Source organism: Musca autumnalis, unplaced genomic scaffold, assembly GCF_047663935.1.
Source record: "Musca autumnalis isolate F117 unplaced genomic scaffold, ASM4766393v1 scaffold_1, whole genome shotgun sequence".
In the NCBI taxonomy this organism is placed as follows: Eukaryota; Metazoa; Arthropoda; class Insecta; order Diptera; family Muscidae; genus Musca; species Musca autumnalis.
This window is the reverse complement of record NW_027411644.1, coordinates 83,898,244-83,920,064: the sequence shown is the minus strand read 5'-3', so window position 1 is coordinate 83,920,064 and position 21,821 is coordinate 83,898,244. Positions and strand designations below refer to the sequence as shown.

General features: G+C 40.4%; 1 protein-coding gene across 1 annotated transcript in view; it reads right to left on the bottom strand.

The window, feature by feature from the left end:
- LOC141392106 (uncharacterized) overlaps window positions 1–21,002 on the bottom strand; it is a 33,386-nt gene extending 12,384 nt beyond the window's left edge. Inside the window, exons 1-3 of the mRNA XM_073965095.1 lie at window positions 19,029–21,002; window positions 18,206–18,893; window positions 16,023–17,113 (exon numbers count right to left, since the gene is read on the bottom strand). Coding sequence (XP_073821196.1) covers window positions 16,023–17,113; window positions 18,206–18,893; window positions 19,029–21,002 — 3,753 coding nt within the window. The remainder of the gene's footprint in view (window positions 1–16,022; window positions 17,114–18,205; window positions 18,894–19,028) is intronic.
- Between the last annotated feature and the right edge of the window lie 819 nt (window positions 21,003–21,821).

Here is a 21,821-nt window from a genome sequence, read left to right as displayed (position 1 = left end):
GAACCCAATGACTTCATTTGATTCCCGCACATCAAGAAAAAAGGAGGGTCAATGATTTTCGTCGCCAGAAGATGCTTTCAAAAACCATGGTGTCTCAATCGGAGTGGAAAAAGTACTTCAATAATTGGTTTAAGCGCATGAAAAAGTGTATAAATCATGCTAGAGTCTACTTTAGAGGACAATAAAACTATTTTTGATGGTAACTATTCGCGTTTTCATTGTTAGGCCAGCAATTTTTTTCCAGAAACCGTCGTACCACATTTTTCCAAATATATCATCTCATTTTCAAAACTAATTACTCGAAGTCAAGGCATGTGATTGTTCGCCATTCTTTGCTAATAGATAGACATGGGCAATAACAACATATGTATGTATGTATGGACTTTACACTACCTAAATAAATAAAGAATATCTTTGGCCCAACAGTCGGGAAATTCAGTCTCCACAGTGAAACATCTGACAATGGTATGATGCTGATAGACTTAGCAGCTGCAAAAAACATGGTAGTTAGCAGTACCAGTAGTGCGATTCTCTAACTCATTTTTTGAGTTAACGACAAATGTCGGTAAAATTAAAACGCAAAATTATGAATGAAAAGTTTAAATAAAAGTTGACAACACTGTTACTTTCGGTAGAACTTTGCGACAACTTTTTATTCGTCGTTAACTTACCGAAAAACATCGTTAATTAGAGAAATTAGAAGCATTTCAATTTTACCGATTTTTGTCGGTAACTCAAAAAATGAGTTAGAGAATCGCACTACTGATTTAATCATCTCGATATTCATAAGGGCACCTGGCTGTCTCCAGATCAGAAAACAAGAAACCAAATTGATCATGTTGTGATAGATGGAAGACATTCATCGAGCGTGTTGGATGTACGATCGTTCCGAGGCGCAAACATTGATTCGGACCACTACCTTGTTGCAGCAAAGGTACGCACCCGCCTAAACGTAACAAACAAAGTACGAACAGACACAACACGAAAGTTAGACATCGGTAAGCTGCAATCACAACAGATAGCCACAGCATATTCCACTCAACTAGCCCAACTGCTTAATCAAAGCACTCCTCATCCCGATAACATATCAGCGCAATGGCAAAGCATTGCCCACTCCATGCAAACAGCCGCAAAATCCATACTTGGATACCAGAGACCTCCACCAAGGAGTCCATGGTATGATGAGGAGTGTCGTGCTGCCACCGAAGAGAAAAATGCGGCATATAGGGCTACTTTACAAACCGTAGCAACGCGTAGCGCACGAGAGTGATACAGGGAGAAAAGGAGAGAGAAGAAACGTCTTTTCCGCAGGAAAAAGAGAGAGATGGAAAAGCGGGAGTGTGACAAAATCGAGATGTACAGGAGCCAGAATGAAGTCCGAAAATTCTACCAAAGAGTCAAGCATCAAACTGATGGCTTTGGTACAGGCACATCCTCCTGTAGAGACCAGCAAGGTAATTTGGTAACTGATACAGATAGTGTACTCAGGATATGGAAAGACCATTTTTCAAATTGGATACCAACAATAGCAGCGAAGACGACGAAGATACCACAGTCCCAATCCCAGAAGATGGTATTGAATGTATCCCGCCCAGCCAAGATGAGGTAAAGACAGCAATAAATCCGCTGAAGAATAATAAGGCAGCAGGGGCCGATGGCTTACCAGCCGAGCTGTTCAAAACCGGAGGCGACACGCTGATAAGGTGTATTCATCAGCTAGTTAGCACCATCTGGCAGGAAGAACGAGTACACGATTGGAACCTGAGTATCCTGTGCCCCGTCCACAAGAAGGGAGATAAGACTGTATGCTCTAACTATAGGGGCATAAGTCTACTCCCTATTGCCTACAAGATCGTGTCAGGGATATTGTGCGAACGAGTAAAGCCTATGGTCAACGAGATAATTGGACCATACCAATGCGGCTTTAGACCTGGCAAGTCTACCATTGACCAGATATTTACCCTGCGGCAAATCCTGGAGAATACCCAAGAGATGCAGATCGACACCTACCGCCTTTTTGTCGATTATAAAGCAGCCTTCGACAGCCCGCTGCGTTCAAAGGTATTCCAAGCCATGTCTGAATTTGGTATCCCCGCAAAGCCCATCCGGCTTTGTAAAATGACTTTAACTGACACGAGGTCCTCAGTTAAAATAGGAAAGAACCTCTCCGAAGAGTCTGGTACCAAAAGAGGTTTCAGACAAGGAGACAGCCTTTCGTGTGACCTCTACAACATCCTGCTAGAAAAGGTTATACAAGAGGCAAACGTCAAAAGAAGTGACACAATCTACACCAATAGTCACATGTTACTTGCTTATGCTGATGATATAGACATCATGGGCCGATCAGTAAAAGAAGTAACTGATACCTTTATAAAGGTCGAAGTAGAATCTGCTAAAGTGGGTCTGGCGGTAAACGGTGAGAAGACCAAGTTGATGGTGTCGACGCGCAATGCATCCATTGAGCTCGGACCGACTGTGGATGTTGGTTCCTATAATATTGAGGTAGTAAAAGACTTCGTCTACCTCGGCACCTCCGTAAACACAACAAACGACATCAGTTGTGAAATAAAAAGAAGAATTGTATTGGCCAACAGATGCTACTTTGGTTTAAGTAAGCAGTTTAAAAACAAAGCCACATCTCGTCAAACAAAAATAACGCTCTACAAAACACTGATACTACCCGTGCTGATGTATGGTACTTGCGCAAGCAGACATGGCAGTGCTTGGTGTGTTTGAGAGAAAAATTCTTCGAAAGATCTACGGACCAATCTGCGTTGACGGTGAATATCGACGTCGCATGAACCACGAGCTGTATTTGCTATACAAAGACATGCATATAGTTAAACGTATCGAGATGCAGCGATTGCGTTGGCTAGGCCATATCATAAGAATGAGCGATGATGAACCCGCTAAAACGGCGTATGAATACATGCCACATGGCGGTGCACGCAGAATTGGCAGGCCAAGGAATAGATGGCGCAAACAAGTGGATGATGAGATGAAAAGGCGCGGTATTCCAGAGTGCGAAGCAACAAATAGAGAGGAATGGAGATATCTTCTTAGTTCGGCCTATAGAACAAATGTTCTGTAATGGGCCAGCTAAGTAAGTAAGTAAGTAAGTAAATAAATATAGTAAGTAATAAATATATAAGTAAATAAATAAAAATATTAAAAAAAAAATAATAGTACTATGTATTCAAAATGTTGTGGTGGTTTTTATTTAGTCCATCAAAATGAATTACAATTATTATTATTTTTCAATTGTCATAACTTATCTAACAAATCACTCACTGTGTCTTTTAACTTATAAAATATAATAAACTAGCGGACCCGGCGAACTTCGTCTCGCTATTAAGGAATAAAATTTCATACAAAAACTCAATTTTCGATTTTTCTAATTTTCCGACTTTTCCAGAGGGATTTTCCAAAATTTTCTTCCGTAAAGACCTTCTCCTCGAAAATGCGAATAACTGACAAAAAATTTTACAGAAATCGGCCTAGCCGTTCTCATTTTATGAATTACTATACATTTTTTACACCATTTTTATATATATAGATTATTGGCTTGAATTATTATAGCCAGTGAAATAGAATATTCCCCAAAAATGTTGAATTTTAGCAATTCATTCCACCACACTACCACCATTTCGCACCCAAAAACCTATGAAAATATATGTTTTTTTTTTCTCTAGATAACATTCACTAGAAGCTATTTCTGTTCTAATAAACTAACAATTCGAATACAATTGAACAATACAATAACACTTTACGAGACCAATACACTTAGATATCGATTCCTATTCAAATCTACATTAAATTGTTATTGTTGCAGAAATTCCCCTCATTTTATCGTTTTTTTTTGTGGTATATAATTCTAACCATATCTATTTGAAAACAATAGTTATCATTATACCACACCATTGTAGGTGTTGTCCGCACATTAAAGCTTCCCACCCTATGTTTTGTAACCCCCTTCCACCCCAATATGAAATCAATCAATCATTGGTTAGGCTTTAACCTGTTAGATAATGCAGGTATTTTGTTGTTAGTGGGGAATAAAAAAAGAAGAAATATATTTTCAAATTCAAAGATATTCAACAAAAGGTTATTTGTAGTTATTTTTAATATAATGGAATTGAATAATTGTTTATATAAAACATGTACAGTATGCAAAACTCATATTCGAACACCCTTCAACAATTAGTAAAATCGTTATTTATAGCAGATATGGCAGAAACAAATGCATTAATTGGATAGAGAATATTTATTAATAATTTACATGAAACAAAAATATATTTTAACTAGTTCCATCATTTAAGGGTAGACGGCGCTCAGAGTCGAGGCAAAATTCATATTCGAACACCTCAAGGCACTACATTTTTGCCTTTTTAGAGGGATTTTTTAGGAAAAGTGTTTGTACGTTTTTGTACTTGAATATCCTTGCGTAGGCCTCTGATATTCCGTAAAATTAGAAAACAGAAATATTAGTAAAGCAGCTATCTGAATTCCTCATGGCACAATATTCACGGTGCTCTTGAATCAAATTTAAATGGAAGGTGCTTACGCCTGGGAAGTTTTTGCGGATTCTGAAACTACAATATTCATAGATGAGAAAAATCAAAAAACAAAAAAAAAAAATCGCCGGAGCGCTTTTTAAATAAATCGCGATTCAAGTTGACATTTTTAGGGGTTGTTTAGGTTTTTGCGATTTTGCTTGGAAACCGCAATTTCTATCAAAATGAGACTGAAGAAAATGTTGTAGCTATGAAAATTCTCTACAAGATTGACTTTTACGGTATTTTCGGAGGTTTTACCATTTTTGAGATATTGAAGTTCAAATTGGGACAATGCACTGACTATATCGCCCCCTTATAAAACAATGTCATGAAGAGTGCGCCTTAACTAACTTTTAATGAAAATCGCTTACACAGGGAAAGTTTTTGTGAATTCTGAAATAGCAATGATCATAGATGAGAAAAATCCAAAAACATGAAAAAATCGCTGTAGGGATTTTTAAATAAATCGCGGTCAATATTCACATTTTTAGGGGTTTTTTAGGTTTTCACGATTTTTCTTGGAAACCGAAAGTCCAATCGTAATGGAGCTAAAGAAAATGTTGTAGCTGTGAAAATTCTCTACAGGATTGACGTTTATGATTTGTTCTCAGGCTGTAAAATTTTTGATATAAAGAAGCTTAGTTTAAATTTTTAGGTTTTTTTGTTAGGGTTTCGCGATTTTGCTTGAATACGGCAAGTCTTATCGGCATGGGACCTGAGAAAATCGTATAGCTGTGAAAATTCTCTACAAGACTGGCTTATGTAATTTTTCCTAGGTTGTAACATTTTTTTAGATATATAAGTTTAAGTTGGGAAATTGTAGTCATGACATTGTTTTATAAGGAGACGATACAGAATTGAATTGAATTTGAATTGTCCCAATTTCAACTTCTATATCTCAAAAGCTGTAAAACCTACGAAAATATCATTAAGGCCAATCTTGTAGAGAATTTTGATAGCTACATCATTTTCTTTATTCCCATTTGCTAGGACTTGCGGTTTCCAAGTAAAATCGCAAAAACATAAACAACCCCTAAAAATTTCAACTTGAATCGCGATTTATTTAAAAAGCGCTCCGGCGATTTTTTTTGTTTTTTGATTTTTCTCATCTATGAACATTGTAGTTTCAGAATCCGCAAAAACTTCCCAGGTGGAAGCACCTTCCATTTAAATTTGATTCAAGAGCACCGTGTATTACAGGTACAACGGCAAAAACAGCTGACTATCACATTAGATGTCAAAATGCATTATTGTGAATAAAATAACAATACAAAAAGTAAACAAGCAATTCACAGTAATGAGTTATTTTGACGTTTGGTGTGGTAAATGGCCCGATTATTGTAATCGATGTAACACCTTCTAATTCCACCATGAAATTCCTATAGGGATCGATGTAACCGTGCAAAACATCTGCCCAGCATGCAGCACAGGCCCGCACGACACACTGCACCTTTTCAACTGCCCTGCCAAGCCTACTCAACTATCTCCAGAAAATCTGTGGTTACATCCCATCGAAACAGCCACATTCCTAGAACTGGATACAGACTCAAATGGTGTTACAACTTACTTACTTAGCTGGCCATTACAGAACATTTGTTCCATAGGCCGAACTAAGAAAGATCTCCGGCAAGCGGTTCTTATTTATACGCCTTTTTAGCGGGTTCATCTTCGCCCATTCTTATGATATGGTCTAGCCAACGCAATCGCTGCATCTCGATACGTTTAACTATATTGATGTCGTTGTATAGAAGATACAGCGCGTGGTTCATGCGAGGTCGATATTCACCGTCAACGCAGATTGGTCCGTAGATCTTTCGAAGAATTTTTCTCTCAAACACACCAAGCACTGCCATGTTTTTTAACTGCTTACTTAAACCAAAGTAGCATCTGTTGGCCAATACAATTCTTCTTTTTATTTCACAACTGATGTTGTTTGTTGTGTTTACGGAGGTGCCGAGGTATACGAAGTCTTTTACTACCTCAAAATTATAGGAACCAACTTCAACAGTTGGTCCGAGCTCAATGGACGCATTGCGCGTCGACACCATTAACTTTACCGCCAGACCCAGTTTAGCAGATTCTCCTTCGACCTTCATAAAAGTATCAGTTACTTCTTTTACTGATCGTCCCATGATGTCTATGTCATCAGCATAAGCAAGTAACTTGTGGCTATTGGTGTAGATTGTGCCACTTCTTTTGACGTTTGCATCTCGTATAACCTTTTCCAGCAGGATGTTGAAGCGATCACACGAAGGGCTGGCTCCTTGTCTAAAATCTCTTTTGGTACAAAACTCTTCGGAGAGGTTCTTTCCTATTTTAACTGAGGATCTCGTGTCAGTTAAAGTCATTTTACAAAGCCGGATGAGCTTTGCGGGGATACCAAATTCAGACATGGCTTGGAATACCTTTGAACGCAGCGGGCTGTCGAAGGCTGATTTATAATCGATCTGCATCACTTGGGTCTCCTTCAGGATTTGCCGCAGGGTAAATATCTGGTCAATGGTGGACTTGCCAGGTCTAAAGCCGCATTGGTATGGTCCAATTATCTCGTTGGCCATAGGCTTTAGTCGTTCGCACAATATCCCTGACCCGATCTTGTAGGCAATAGGGGGTAGACTTATGCCCCTATAGTTGGAGCATAAAGTCTTATCTCCTTTCTTATGGACGGGACACAGGATATTCAGGTCCCGTTCTTCGGGTACGCATTCTTCCTGCCAAATGGTGCTAACTAGCTGATGCTTACACCTTATCAGCGTGTCGCCTCCGGTTTTAAACAGCTCGGCTGGTAGGCCATCAGCTCCTGCTGTCTTATTATTCTTCAGCAGGTTTATTGCTGTCTTTACCTCATCTTGGCCAGCTGGTATACATTCAATGTCATCTTCTGGGATTGGATCTGTGGTATCTTCGCCGTCTTCGCTACTATCGGATACCAACAGTTTGGAGAAATGTTCTTTCCATATCCTGAGCACACTATCTGTATCAGTTACCAAATTACCTTGCAGGTCCTTGTGGCTGTAACAAAGCCATCAGTTTGGTGTTTCACTCTTTGGTAGAACTTTCGGAATTCATTCTGGCTCCTGTACATCTCGATTTTTTCACACTCCCGTCTTTCCATTTCTCTCTTTTTCTTGCGGAAAAGACGTTTCTCCTTTCTCCTTTTTTCCCGATATCTCTCTCGTGCGCTATGGATTGTAAAGTCCTATATGCCACATTTTTCCCTTCGGTAGCAGCACGACACTCCTGATCATACCATGGATTCCTTGGTGGAGGTCTATGATATCCAAGTATGGATTTTGCAGCTGTTTGCATGGAGTGGACAATACTTTGCCATTGCGCTGATATGTTATCGTGATGAGGAGAGCTTTGATTAAGCAATTGGGCTAGTTGAGTGGAAAATGCTGTGGCTATTTGTTGTGATTGCAGCTTGCCGATGTCTAACTTTCGTGTTGCTTCGTTCGTATGTACTTTGTTTGCTACATTTAACCGGGTGCGTACCTTTGCTGCAACAAGGTAGTGGTCCGAGACTATGTTTGCTCCTCGGAACGAACGCACATCCAACACGCTCGATGAATGTCTTCCATCTATCACAACGTGATCAATTTGATTTCTTGTTTTCTGATCTGAAGACAGCCAGGTGCCCTTATGGATGTCGAGATGTTGAAATCTGGTGCTGCTAACTACCATGTTTTGTGCAGCTGCGAAGTCTATCAGCCTCATACCATTGTCAGATGTTTCACTGTGGAGACTGAATTTTCCGACTGTTGGGCCAAAGATATTTTCCTTTCCAATTTTGGTATTAAAATCGCCTAGAATAATTTTAATGTCATGGGCAGGACAACGGTCATATGTATCTTCTAAGCGCTCATAAAATATATCTTTGGCCAGTTCGTCCTTGTCTTCAGTGGGAGCATGAGCGCAAATAAAGCTGATGTTGAAGAAGGTCAAGATTCGCAGATCATGGTCCTTAAAACGTTTGCGGGGGTCGTCAAATTTTGAGGGATTTGTTTTTCTTTTCTTTTGTTTTTTCATAGTAGGCTGCTTTTTCTAGGGGAGGGTTACTAACCCTGCGTCCAAACCCAAGCTTTTAACGTTCTTATCTATGAACGCGCGGCACATCTTAGCTGACTACCTTTAACGGGTGTTAAAGGCAGCTAGCCCAGGTGACACCACGGGGAGATCAGTGTCCGCTTGTAATGAAAAAGGGACTAAGATAAATCCTGGACGTTGCCAATGGTGTTACAGCAACAACAACAGTATTTGCAATGTGTGACGCAATTTTATCCAGAAATAAATTAGCCAAATTATATTGAAACCGGTAGTTGAACCAAAACTACTCTGGTTTGTCGTGGCAACTGTCGCTCCTCAGCTGCAATAGAGGCGGGATGTTCTCCGCATTCACACGATAAACCTGCTTGCTAGGCTAGTTAATTTAGGGGTTCTCTTTTAATTAATTAGATTATTAAGAACCCTCCTGACATGCCTGGTTGGGGAGGGGAGGGGGTCTTATCCATCACATGGTGATTAGGATGACTCTCACGGTAACACCCGAGCAAATACTGCATGATATTGAGTTGCTGTACTGCAGAATCTTTGGCTCCTCATGTAGATGGTCCACTGAAGACATGAGGAGGCACCCTGTTGCAGTTCACAGGGCGGCTGAATATTTTTCATCGCGTTACATTTTTATTCGCGGACCAAACTGGCGCCCCAGAGCTTACCACCGAAAGCGATATGCACCCCAATTGCTGCCGCCTAGGGACTTGAGAACCTTGCTGCTACTTTTCAGCCTGTCGCAGATTGCTGTGCCATGCGCGGACGATATGAGCATGTTGTCGAATGTGAGCCCTACACTTTTTGGGTTGTTTGTGGTCGGAAGTCTGGTAGTAAGATCAGACAAATATGAATTCTGTTTTCCACATATATCATCATGGAAGGTACCTGACGCCAAGATCGTACAATCACCCGCATACGTTACGATCTCACTGCCGTCTTAAGTTGGTGGACAGAAAGTTAGGGGTTAAACAGTTCCGGAGTTATCACCCCACCTTGAGAAACTTTCTGTTTCATTGTAACGGGACTTTTTGTTCCAGAATTTCACGTACAACCAGCATTCACACATATAATCAATTATCCAACATTTCAAAATTGGCCGAAGGATAGTCTGTTCCATGTCCTCAAACAGCGTGGAGTGCTTGAGTGCAATATCAAAGGCCTTTGATAAGACGAACGTCACCATCACTGTTGTATCATACGGCTTGTTGGCTGGTTAAGTCCTCACCTAATATGTTTGTGTGGAGATGGCGTGCAGCGCTGTTGTCATGCTGTGCTGACGCAGGGGGAGAGGGAGGATGAAAGCCTCAAGGGTCTTTGCTACGAACGACAAAAGCGAAATCGGTCTGTACGATTCACCGTTACTGGCACCTTTCCCTGGCTTCAGTGGCGGTACCACCCTATTCATTTTCTAGGCTTGGAATTGCTAGACTTTAAGTGGCTAGCGACAGGTTGAGAATTTTGACAAGATACTCAACTCCCGCCTCATCCAGCTGTTTTAGCATTACTATGGAGATTCCATCAGAGCCCAACGCTTTGAATGATTTAGTGTTCCTGGTGACATTCGCAACATTATCCGTTGTAAATTGTGGTAGTTCATGCTCGGCAGGAAGAAATCTAATGCGACGCAGTACTCTTTTCTCCGGCGTTTTACTCCCAGGGTGCTCAACAAACTGCCGATTGAAACAAATTGCACTTCAGATCAGTTAGAGTAACGCCGCCAAACGTAACTGAGGCCCGCCAGGGATAACAATCTTGGCGCGATGCGGGGGCTTAAGGTCACAGTTTCCACACTCAACACTCTGGAAGTGTGTCCAAAGCACACTCAATTTGGCAGTGCCGCTCCATACAGAGGCGTTAGGGTCATCTGTTGTGAAAATAGGGAATCTCTGGATTTCCTCACTTCCACGATAGAGGGCCTTGGCGAACTCTGGGAGGGGTGTCAACTGGCAGTCGTTGGTGTCAAAGAGGTCCCTTTCAGAAGAGTGTTGTCAGCATGGGTGCCACCTCCACCTGTGGATCCCGCACGCATACTGACTATACTCAGCAGACAAAACCCCAATCAGCCACAATACGGAAAATGGAGGTGTTGCCATCAGGGTGTCAATAGACACTCAGGGGCAAGATTACCAAAGGACTCGAAAGGGCAAACTACATTTTGGTCTAGGATGGATCAGATTCCGCCTAGGGCGAAAGTAGTGGAGGAACGGAAGCAGCAGCCGCTTCGCATAATGCAGACTAATCTGAAAACCTTTCTATTGAAAACCTTAGAAAGATTGCTTGATCTAGCAATAAGGTCCAAGCTTGAAAACAGTGTTATAAGTCCTGCCTAACACGCCTACATCAAAGGCAGATCGGTGGAGACTGCACTAAATGAAGTCGTTGGTTCAATCGAGAGGAATATGATGGGCTCAAATTATACGTTAGCAGCATTTCTTGACATAGAAGGCGTCTTTAATAACGTCAAACTCGAATCCATACACAATTCACTCTTGAACTTAGGGGTTTCCACCACACTGATCATTTGGATCGATGGAATGCTTAGCGGCAGGATAATCAATTCAAATATCGGGGCACACCACAAGGTGGCGTACTATCTCCACTGCTGTGGCTCCTGGTGATTAACGAATTACTTGAGGAATTTGACCAACTACGAATAAAAACAATAGCTTATGCTGATGACGTGGTCATAATGATCAGCGGGAAGTTCCCACAAACGCTATCGGAACTCATGCAAGGAGATCTAGTCAACAATGGACTTGGGGTGAACCCATCTAAGACAGAGCTGGTTCTATTTACGAAGAAAAGAAAAGTGAAACCATTCATCCTACCAACGCTGGATGGAGTGGCCCTAATGCTCTCTCTAGAGGCCAAGTACCTTGGCATTATCCAGGACAATCAACTATCGTGGAAAAGGAATGTCGAAGAACGTGCCAAGAGAGATCTTATAGCCCTTTATTCATGCAAGAACTCTATTGGTAAGAGTTGGGGACTGAAACCACAGGTCATCCACTGGATCTTTACGACCATAGTTCGCCCTATTCTGACTTATGGTTTATCCCTGCTCCACAAGATTAATAACGTTCAAAGAGCGGCATCTCTCTTAATTACCATTGCCATGAAAAGCACTCCACAGGCTGCCCTCAATGTATTACTGGATCTTCATCCGATGAATCTCGTGGTGCAAGAGTTGGCAGCAAAGAGTGCTCTCCGACTCAAGGAGATAAGCTCATGGCGCAACTTCGACTATGGCCACGCTGTTATTTTACGACGATCTGGACTATCAGTGGGATCGGAGGTAATCAGTGACTATATATCACCACAATTACACTTCGACGAAATTGAAGTTCGGATACCTGACAGAGAAGCCTGGACCCACAACTCCCCACCTATACCCGGTATAGAGGTTTATACCGATGGCTCCAAGATGACTATCTATGTGGATAGTCAAGCGGCCCTAAAATCACTTAGATCCCACTCAATGAAGTCTCCTGCGGTCTTGCACTGCAGGAAAGCTTTGGAGGCCCTAGGATCAATCGTTACCTTGCGCTGGGTCCCGGGGCACTGCGACATCGGGGGAAATGAAAAAGCGGATGAACTGGCGCGTCGCGGATCTAAGTCACACGACATCGAAATCGATAACTCAATCAAGCCACCCTTGTGTCATTTCATGCGGCTCTTAGAACAAGTACACAGGGAGAAGGCTGGTCAGATTTGGAACAACGAACCTCGCTGTAAGGTATCAAAGGCAATCTGGCCCAACCTCTCCAGACGGAAGACCACTTCTCTACTCTCTATGAAAATACCCGACCTCAAACTAATGGTTGGAGTAATTACGGGACAATGCAGACTAAGATCAATGACCTGCAAATGGGATAGAGATGACTCCACGGACTGCTGCAGATTATGCGTAGATGAAGAAGAAACAGAGACGATTGAGCACTTATTATGCCGTTGTCCAATGCTCATGACCAGGAGAATTCAAACAATGGGTGAACATACAATAACATATCTGACAACATTCTGCCAAGCCGAGCCGACAACACTGCTTCTACTCGCCAAGGGTCTGAAGTGGATTCAACATGAACGAAATACAGCACCTTAATATGGCAAACCCAGCTCATTCGCTCTCCTATCTAAAATAATTTCTCAATTGTCTTTCAATCCATAGTACTTACGTAAGTATTCTTACTTCTTTCCTCGATACCTTCTATGCAATTTATTTCTTTCTTTTCTCCAACCCACACTATAGGATGAACACAATGGACCATAAGGTCTCCGAGTGGAGGGGCAGTCCAACACGACAGCTGCGTGTCCTTTAACCTAACCTAACTGAGGCCCTATCTTCCCCTTTTGCAGGATTCGAGAGTGATTAAACCGTTGTACAAAAATCACCTATTCCGGCTCTAATGTTACAACTCTTCGAATGATCTAGCATTTTTTTCCGCTTATGCTCAACGACCAACCTGTTAACTTCCATTGTGAGCCCCCTGACTATGGTGTCACTGGGGTTGGTACGACTATGCTCAACACGCTCATTTGCTAATCCCGTCGCCTCCACTGCTGGATAATTTGGTATCATATATATGGTACTAGCTGAACCCGGTGCGCTTCGCTACCCCGACCAAGATAAAATATAATGGAATGCTATACTTATATTGAAATTATTCTTTAAAATACATTAATGCAAAAATATAGCAGATATGAAGGCTTTCTCCACACATTCAGTTGTTATGGTATTTTTGTATGGTGCAGGTATTAAGACTCCTGCTAAATCCTTTCCTACTATAACTACACCTAAGTGGGTGACATTTGCAAATGTGATATCGTCACCATAAATGTCCCCTTTAAAGAAGAGAATTAAATTAGGAATAATGTTAAGATTGAGAACGTTTTCCAAGAGCATATATCAAGCTGTTGTGACACCTTAAATTACTATTAGGGTAACTCCCACTTGCATTGACAATTTTTAATCTAATAATAATAATAAGGATAAGGACATGTCTAAAGTAAATATAGGTAACTGTTTCCCTTTCGCCCATCCCACCTAAGAAGTCTCTCAGATATATGATATTTAATAATTTTAGCCTTGATTTTCTCCAACTAAAAGTACACGCATACTATAATGATGACTTCTACTGACTCAAAGACACTTCCTTAAATAATGAATCAGAGATTTAATATTTTATTATTATTCCTTATCTCTAATCATGTGATATTTTTTAACAAAAGGATGACCTTAAATCTGAACGTTTTTCAAAATATTTTTCGAAATTTTTTTAGTCCAAATTCTGCAAATTCTGCACACAATTTACAAATCTCGACCGATTTCAATATAATTAATATATAGTAGGGAAAAATTTTCAAAGCTTTAATAAACGTTTTTCAAACAACTATATATACGGCATTGCGGGAGTTACCCCCTGTTGGGGACAACGGGGGTGTTGGACCTGGTGTTGTAATAGAACACAATGAGCACAATGCAAAGAAACAAAGTAATAACTTTGTCTTTGCAACTCCAAGAGAGATTGGAATGGATGTGTCCAATTAGGAGTGTGGGGAAGAAAAAAAATGAAAACAAAGATGTGGTTTCAGGATGGATTGATACAATTTGGATTTATTTTGAGATCATAGATCTTACCAGTATGGCAGTTGATGTTGAACAAGAAAGAAGTTTTTTGTACGTTGAGCGGAAGCTGTCAAGGCAGTTTCTTTTACAGAAAAATTTATGTCAATTTTTACAGAAAAGATGATGCCAATATTAAGCTTAAAATTGCTGGTAAAGTAATTGGGGATTTTTGTATGTTTTGGCAGTTAGGGATTTCATTGCTGATTTTAGTGTTGTTTGGCACAAACATTGCCGGCCCCCTTGCAGCGTAGTTGCAAATTACATTCCTTGACAACTTCCATGAAGATCATCATATACAAATTGTAATTTTAGTACGTTATGACTTATGTGGTAGGTTAGTTTACAATTCATAGCCTTATATCTATCAGAGGGTTAAAATTCATTGATTTAATTATAGAAAAATAAGTTGTATTCAGGAGTAGTTTACATTATTTCATAAGTGCCCATTTCGATTAAGAATTCATATCAATGTTTAGTATGTAAAGGAAGATGATTATAGTGAACAAGTGCCATAAAGTGACCAACCAAAGATTGTGTTTTGCGCAGTCGGAAGACCGACCCTTGTAATTATGCCTTCGTTTAGTATGCGAGAGTATATGTCTACCCCAAGGATCACGTCGATTGGGCTAGATTTATAAAAAGAAGAGTCAGCTAACATCAGATTTTTAAAGTTAGATCTAAATGACTGGGATATTGACTTGTCGGGTATTCTCGTGGTTATTCTGTTGGTCATGCGCAATGTGCTTTCTATCATGATGTCCGTATCATATACGGAATGTAATGTTAATGGACAAATGGTTTCGTCTTTCAATGTCAAGGTTGTTAACCCAAGATTGGCAACAGTTTTAGACGAGATGCTACTATATCTTGCGCCAGAATCCAATAAGCAACGCAAGTTATGTTTTCCTTTGGGACTATCGATTTGAACAACGACTGTAGGGAGCAAGGTAGCGGTATTTCCTTTTAAAATGGCGGTCAATGAGGCGGTAATGGTTTCACTTGTAGTCAAGGAAGTCCTCTTTCTTGTATTCAAATCACGACTTGGTGAATCATTCCTTTGCGATTGGTTTCGTGAATTGATGCTGTTGGATCTTACTGGGCTTTTTCTTGTCCGAACTCCTTCCTCGAGTATAGGATGGATGTGAAGCAGGGAATGGTGCTGGTGGTGGCAATATTTGCATCCCGTTTTTGTAAAACAATTTCCTTGGGAGTGGGAATGGGCGAGACAATTTTGACAATAGCCATAGGTGTGGACTATTTCTCTGCGTTTGGTTGTATTCATGTCCAGAAAACGCTTGCATTTCCGGAGAGCATGTTGTTGGCGGCATAATCTGCAGGTGTATTGTTTTCGACGCAAATTTCCTTTGGAAGCATTAACACTGTTTGGCTTATTTTTACAGGGCGATTTATGACTTGGCATGTTTACTACAATAATTACAAGTTCGATGGGTAAGACAATGACATTGGCAAGAGTAAGTATAAGGATAGTTGTTCGTTTTTAATTAAGATATTGTGTCTTCTAACGGAATCACGACAAGTTTTGTAACCGGCCGAGTTATTGTGCCTTTTTCAGTTTTGACTTCAACTATACGGACAAGATTATCACGGCCTGGAAATGTGTTTGTAACTCTACCTAATCGCCATGAGTTCGGTGGAGTGTTGTCATCTTTGATAACTACCATCATACCTTCTCTTAAATTATCTTGAGGAAATTGCCACTTATGACGACGATGGAGTTCCTTTAGGTATTCATCTTTCCATCTTATACAAATTTGGCGATGTATTACCTTGAGGCGTTGCCAGCGATTGAGTATGGACATGGGGTTGGAGTCGATTTTTGGATCGATTGGAACTAAAATTGGCGAGCCAATTAAAAAATGTCCAGGTGTGAGGGCCGATAGATCCGACGGATCTTGGGACATTGGAGATAATGGACGGGAATTAAGGCACGCCTCTATTTTAGAAAGAAGTGTTTGGAATTCTTCAAAAGTGTGCTTAAAATTTTTGGCGACTTTCTTGAAGTGGGCTTTAAAGGACTTTACCCCAGCTTCCCATAGGCCACCCATGTGAGGCGCTCCCGGGGGAATGAAATGCCAGGATAAGTTTTGGTGGGCATAGCCTGATATTATGGCTTCATGCGAAGTTTGGATGAATTCTTTGGCCAAGACTTTGGATGCACCGACAAAGGTAGTACCATTATCAGAATGCAAATGTAAAGGACAGCCTCGACGAGAAATGAATCGACTGAAGGCGGCTAAAAAGGTTGGAGTAGAAAGATCGGATGTTGCTTCTAAGTGAATGGCTTTTGTCGAGAAGCAGACAAAAACGCACACGTACCCTTTGGAAATACGACAATTTCTACCGGAATAACTTTTAATGTCGAAAGGTCCGGCAAAGTCGAGACCTGTCTGTGTAAATGGACGTGAGAATTGTGTCCTTTCAGGAGGTAAGGCGGCCATCAGCTGCTTTTGACATCTGTGTTTGTATAATACACAGGGTTTACATCTGTGTATTATTGTTTTGACAAGATTTTTCGCTTTGGGTATCCAATATTTAGAACGAATCAACTTAAGGACCAGTTGATTTCCGCCGTGAAGGCAATATTCATGGAGAAAGGTTACTAAAAGCCGTGAGAATTGGCATTTATAAGGAAGTAATATGGGACGTCTTTCATCTTCTGACAAATCTGGAGAGGAGACAAGTCTACCGCACACCCGCATAACTCCTTCGCTATCAAGAATAGGGTTTAGACTTAGCAGTTGACTCTTGGATGAAAGAGAACCTTTGGTGGAGAGAGCCATGTAGTCGTTTGGATAGCAAACCTTTTGTATCAATGATATTAGCCGATTTTGCACTACTTGCATTTCGGAAGCTGTTACTATTTTGGATACGAAGACAAATTTGGATTTGTATTTCGGAAGAGTTTGGAAAATAAATCTGTATATGTATGCAACAACTCGTATTGCTTTCGGAAATGAGGAGAAATTGTCGAGAATGTCTTCGAACTCTTCGACATACGCGAAATGAACTTTGAGAACTTTCTTTTCGAGACTAGTGTCAGGCACCACAGTATTGCTCTTAGACCAGTTAGTGGGATCGTCTTTAAGCCAGTGGGGGCCATACCACCACAAATCGTTTTTTATTAAGTCATGCGTATGTAAACCCCTACTGGCAAGGTCTGCTGGGTTGGATTCAGATTTGACATGGAACCAATTAGATGGATTGGATGTTTCTACTATCTTGGATATTCTGTTGGCAACGAAAGTGTTCCAACAACAAGGAGGTTTTGAGAGCCAGGACAAAACTATGGTAGAATCTGTCCAGAAGAATATTGGACATCTTGGAAATCGAAGTTGAGGGATAATAGTGTCGACAGTTTCAGCAAGTAAGGTAGCACCACATAGCTCTAGCCTTGGGATAGATAACGTTTTTAGTGGTGCTACTTTACTTTTGGAACACACTAAGTGTGTTTGGATTCCATGTACGTTTTTAATACGGATATAAACAGCGGCTGCATACGCCTTTTCCGAGGCGTCACAGAACCCGTGGAATTGAATTTCGCTTGTGGAGTTATAGCCAAACCATCTAGGTACTTGTATGAATTTAATAGAAGGATATGAAGATTCAAAGGATTTCCATAGTTTTAAGGAATCTGGGGTTATAATTTCATCCCAGCCAGTGCCGTCAACCCATACTTGTTGCATAATAATTTTTGCGATTATTACACATGGTGACAGCCAGCCAGCTGGATCAAACAATTTAGAAATTTGAGATAGAACTTCCCTTTTTGTATACTTAGGAGGATTGGGAAATGGAATTATAGAAAAATAGAATGTATCGGATAATGCATTCCAACGAATGCCTAAAGTTTTGGCAGTACTATGATCCTCAAACTCCAGAAAGTCTTCGAAAAGAAGATGATCTGGTGGAAAATCTGAGAGGATTTCTTTCGAGTTTGAAGTCCACTTGCGGAGAGAGAAGCCTGCAGAATTCAAGGCACGAATCAGTTGTTCTTTGGAATCTTTTGCTTCTCTTACAGTATGAGCACCAGCCAAGATGTCGTCAACGTACATCGAGTGCTGGAGTATTTCACTGGCTAGTGGATATGTATTTTTTACGTCTTTAGCTAACTGTAGCATGGTACGTATAGCCAGGAATGGGGCGCAATTTACGCCAAATGTAACCGTTTTCAGTTCATAGTCTTTAACATGATCTTTTGGACTTTGCCGGAAAAGGATTCGTTGGAATGATGTATGTCGTTGGTTTACCAGAATTTGGCGATACATTTTTGTAATGTCCGCGTTAAAGACATATCTGTATAATCTCCAGTTGAGGATTAGGACAATAAGATGCTGTTGTAGGACCGGACCTGTATATAGGACATCGTTCAAGCTTACCCCATTGGCAGAAGCCGAGGAAGCGTTAAAAACAACGCGCACTTTGGTGGTTGTGCTCTCGGGCCTTACTACCGCATGATGCGGTAAGTAGTAATTTCGAGCAGAGTCATCATATTTCACCTCTGACATATGTCCAAGGGTGATATACTCATTAAGGACATCGTCGTATTCCTTTTTAAATTCCGGTGTACGTAGGAGCCGGGCTTCATTCCGGAAGAATTGAGCCATGGCACTGTTTCTAGATGGCCCAATATTCACTTCCTGAGGAAAATTTTGTTTGAAAGGTAGATGAACTTCGTATCTTCCGTCTATTGTCCTTTTTGTTGTGGAAACGAATAAGTTTTCGCAATATTTTTCCGATGGAGACATGAAAGTTTTTCGAGGGAGGTCCTCTACCTCCCAAAACCGTGAAATCGCCTTGTCTAAGGAGATTTCACAGAAGTTGGATATAATCGTGGTCTTTTTGGGGTTAGATGGGAGGGGAGCAGGGCCAGAAAGGACCCAACCGAACACCGTTTCTTGTGCCATAAGCGAACCACAGATGCCTACTTTGATTCCAGCTAACATAACGAAAGGAAGTACATCTGCGCCGAGAAGTATATCGATTTTGGAACTTTCGTAGAAACGGGGATCGGCTAAGGGAAGATCGGGGACATTTGTAAAAGACATAGGATCAATAGTTCTGGACGGCAAATCGCTTGCTAAATAGGGAACTACTAGAGCAGAAAGCGGAAGTTTTATGTTGCTATTTTGAATTGAAGTTAAAACTATAGAACATTCTTTGTGTACGGATGCAGATATGGTGTTGTTCAATCCCGATATCTGGGCAGAAATATCTTTATAAGGAAGACGAATAGTTTTGAAGATCTTCTCAGATATAAAGGAACCTTCAGAGCCAGAGTCCAGCAATGCTCTGGCCACGTAATCCATGCCATTGTGTGTAACATGAACGAGAGCTGTACCGAGTAAGACTGCCATGGAGTTTGTGGTGAAACAACTCTGAATTTTTGAATTAGTGGACTGTACGTGGAAAGAATTAGATGTACCAGCATTCGAGCTAGGTTTTGAATTAGCATGGTTTTTGGACACATTGGTTGTAGATGGCAACACTACTTCTTGGTGAAGTAAAGTGTTGTGTCGTTTGTTACATTTGTGGCACGAAAATTTACTGGTACAAAGCTTGACAGTATGGACTTTAGAAAAGCAATTTAAGCAGAGACCATTCTTCTTAATTTCATTGTATCTTTGAGTGGGACTCATCCTTAAAAACGATGGGCATTTCCTTATGACGTGAACTCCAGAAGAACACAATTTACATGTGTCCTCGGAAACTTTGTTTTGAAAAGTACGAACATGTTTGGAAGATGTTTCAGATCTCCCTTTGGCTGACTTATTTTGGGGGTAGTTATAAGAATTAGAATCGTTCTTCCTTATTTCCGAGACAGATTCTAAAGTTCTGTAACGATTGGTGAGAAAAGCATCCAAACTGGACCATTGTGGGATCTCTGATTTATTGGACAACGTGTGTTCCCATAAAGTGAGCGTAGACTCTGGGAGACGATTGGAGCAGATATATACAAATATTGGACCCCAACTTTCGACATCAATTTTGTACAATTTTAGAAGGGAGATGCAGTTATTGATGTCTCGATGGAGTTTCTTAATTGAATTCCCATTTTCTTGAGTTATGCTAGGAAGGCTGAACAGGGTTTTTAGTTGAATATTCACCAACACTCGCCTGTTCTCATAACGGGAACCCAAGTTTGTCCAAGCTAGCTCAAAGTTCTCGTTGGTTAATGGAAATTTACTGACTATTTCGTGGGGTTCCCCTTGAGTTTTTTGGGTTAAGTGGAAAAGTTTTTCCACGGAACTAAGCCTTGTATTCTTTATACATATGGCTGTAAAGATGTCCCTAAACGTGGGCCATGATGAATATTCTCCGCTAAATATAGGTATTTCGCAGGGGGGTAGTTTGAAGCCATGTTGTGGGCCAATAGATGGACTCTGACAAGTTACCGAAACAGGTGTGGAATTGGAAGTGGATAGGCTATGTAATAGTTCCTTGAGCTGTGCACTACTGCGACAGTACGTAGCATATGCACTTTGAAACTTGCTTTTCACAGTAAGCAGGACGTTATCGTCAGAATCCTCTTCTTCCTCTTTATCTTCTCCGTCTTTTTCCGAACTTTCCCTTTCTATATCTGAGAGGCACTGACTATAAACTACTTTAAATTCATCCCAAATAGTTTTTAGTTCCTCTTGATGAGTTTCTATGATAAATGTTGAAGACAAAGGAGTCTGTTTGTCAGTGAGATTAGCGTCAAACTCTACCAATCTATCGGCTAATCTGATGAATTGGTTCAAGGACATTATGAAGATTGGTTATGGATAACTTTAGAGAAGATACTGAAGTAGGAGTGGGTGAAATAAGGGAGGTAAAATATATATTTTCAAAGGATTATAAATGCAAGTAGGAGATGGAAAGATATCTTGAAATAGATTACTTCTTCCCTTAACCGAGACAACCACTTGTCTCGGAATAATTTATTTCACTATCGTTGAATAAAGTAATGTGTTTTTTTTTATTGCAGTGACAAACTTTATGTATTTACACTTAGTCGGTAGTTATCTTTAAATAAATTGATCAAAAGCATGAGTTAAATTCCTGGGGTAAGAATCAGAAACGTTACTAATAATCCGTAGTTGCTCCTAGTTTCATTTTGGGTGGAGGGCAAAAATTTTCAATAACCTTTTGTGTGCTAAAGAATGTTTTGATCAAAATGTTTGTTGGGTAATAATATCATATAAGAACGATATCCGTACAGCGAAACGAACCAAAAGTAATATTAGCTTTACACTTTTTGTCACAGATACTTTTTCTTTGAACATGTATCAGCTGTTTGGTTTGATATTGGAAATCGCGGTCATTAACCTTTACCAATGGTGATTTCCAATGTAACACTTTTTGTTTGGAAGAATATTACTATTGGAAAGTATGAGAAGCAATGCAAATGAGAGTGAATGTGAGTGCCAATGAAGAGATCAAACACAATAATTGATTGTAGTTTGGTCAAACAAAGGAAATAGTGGACTTTGTGGAATGTAAGAGCACAATGATGAGTATAGGAACAAGTGGGAAATAATCACAATGAGTAAATAGAACCCATTTACATATATATTTTTGGTAAT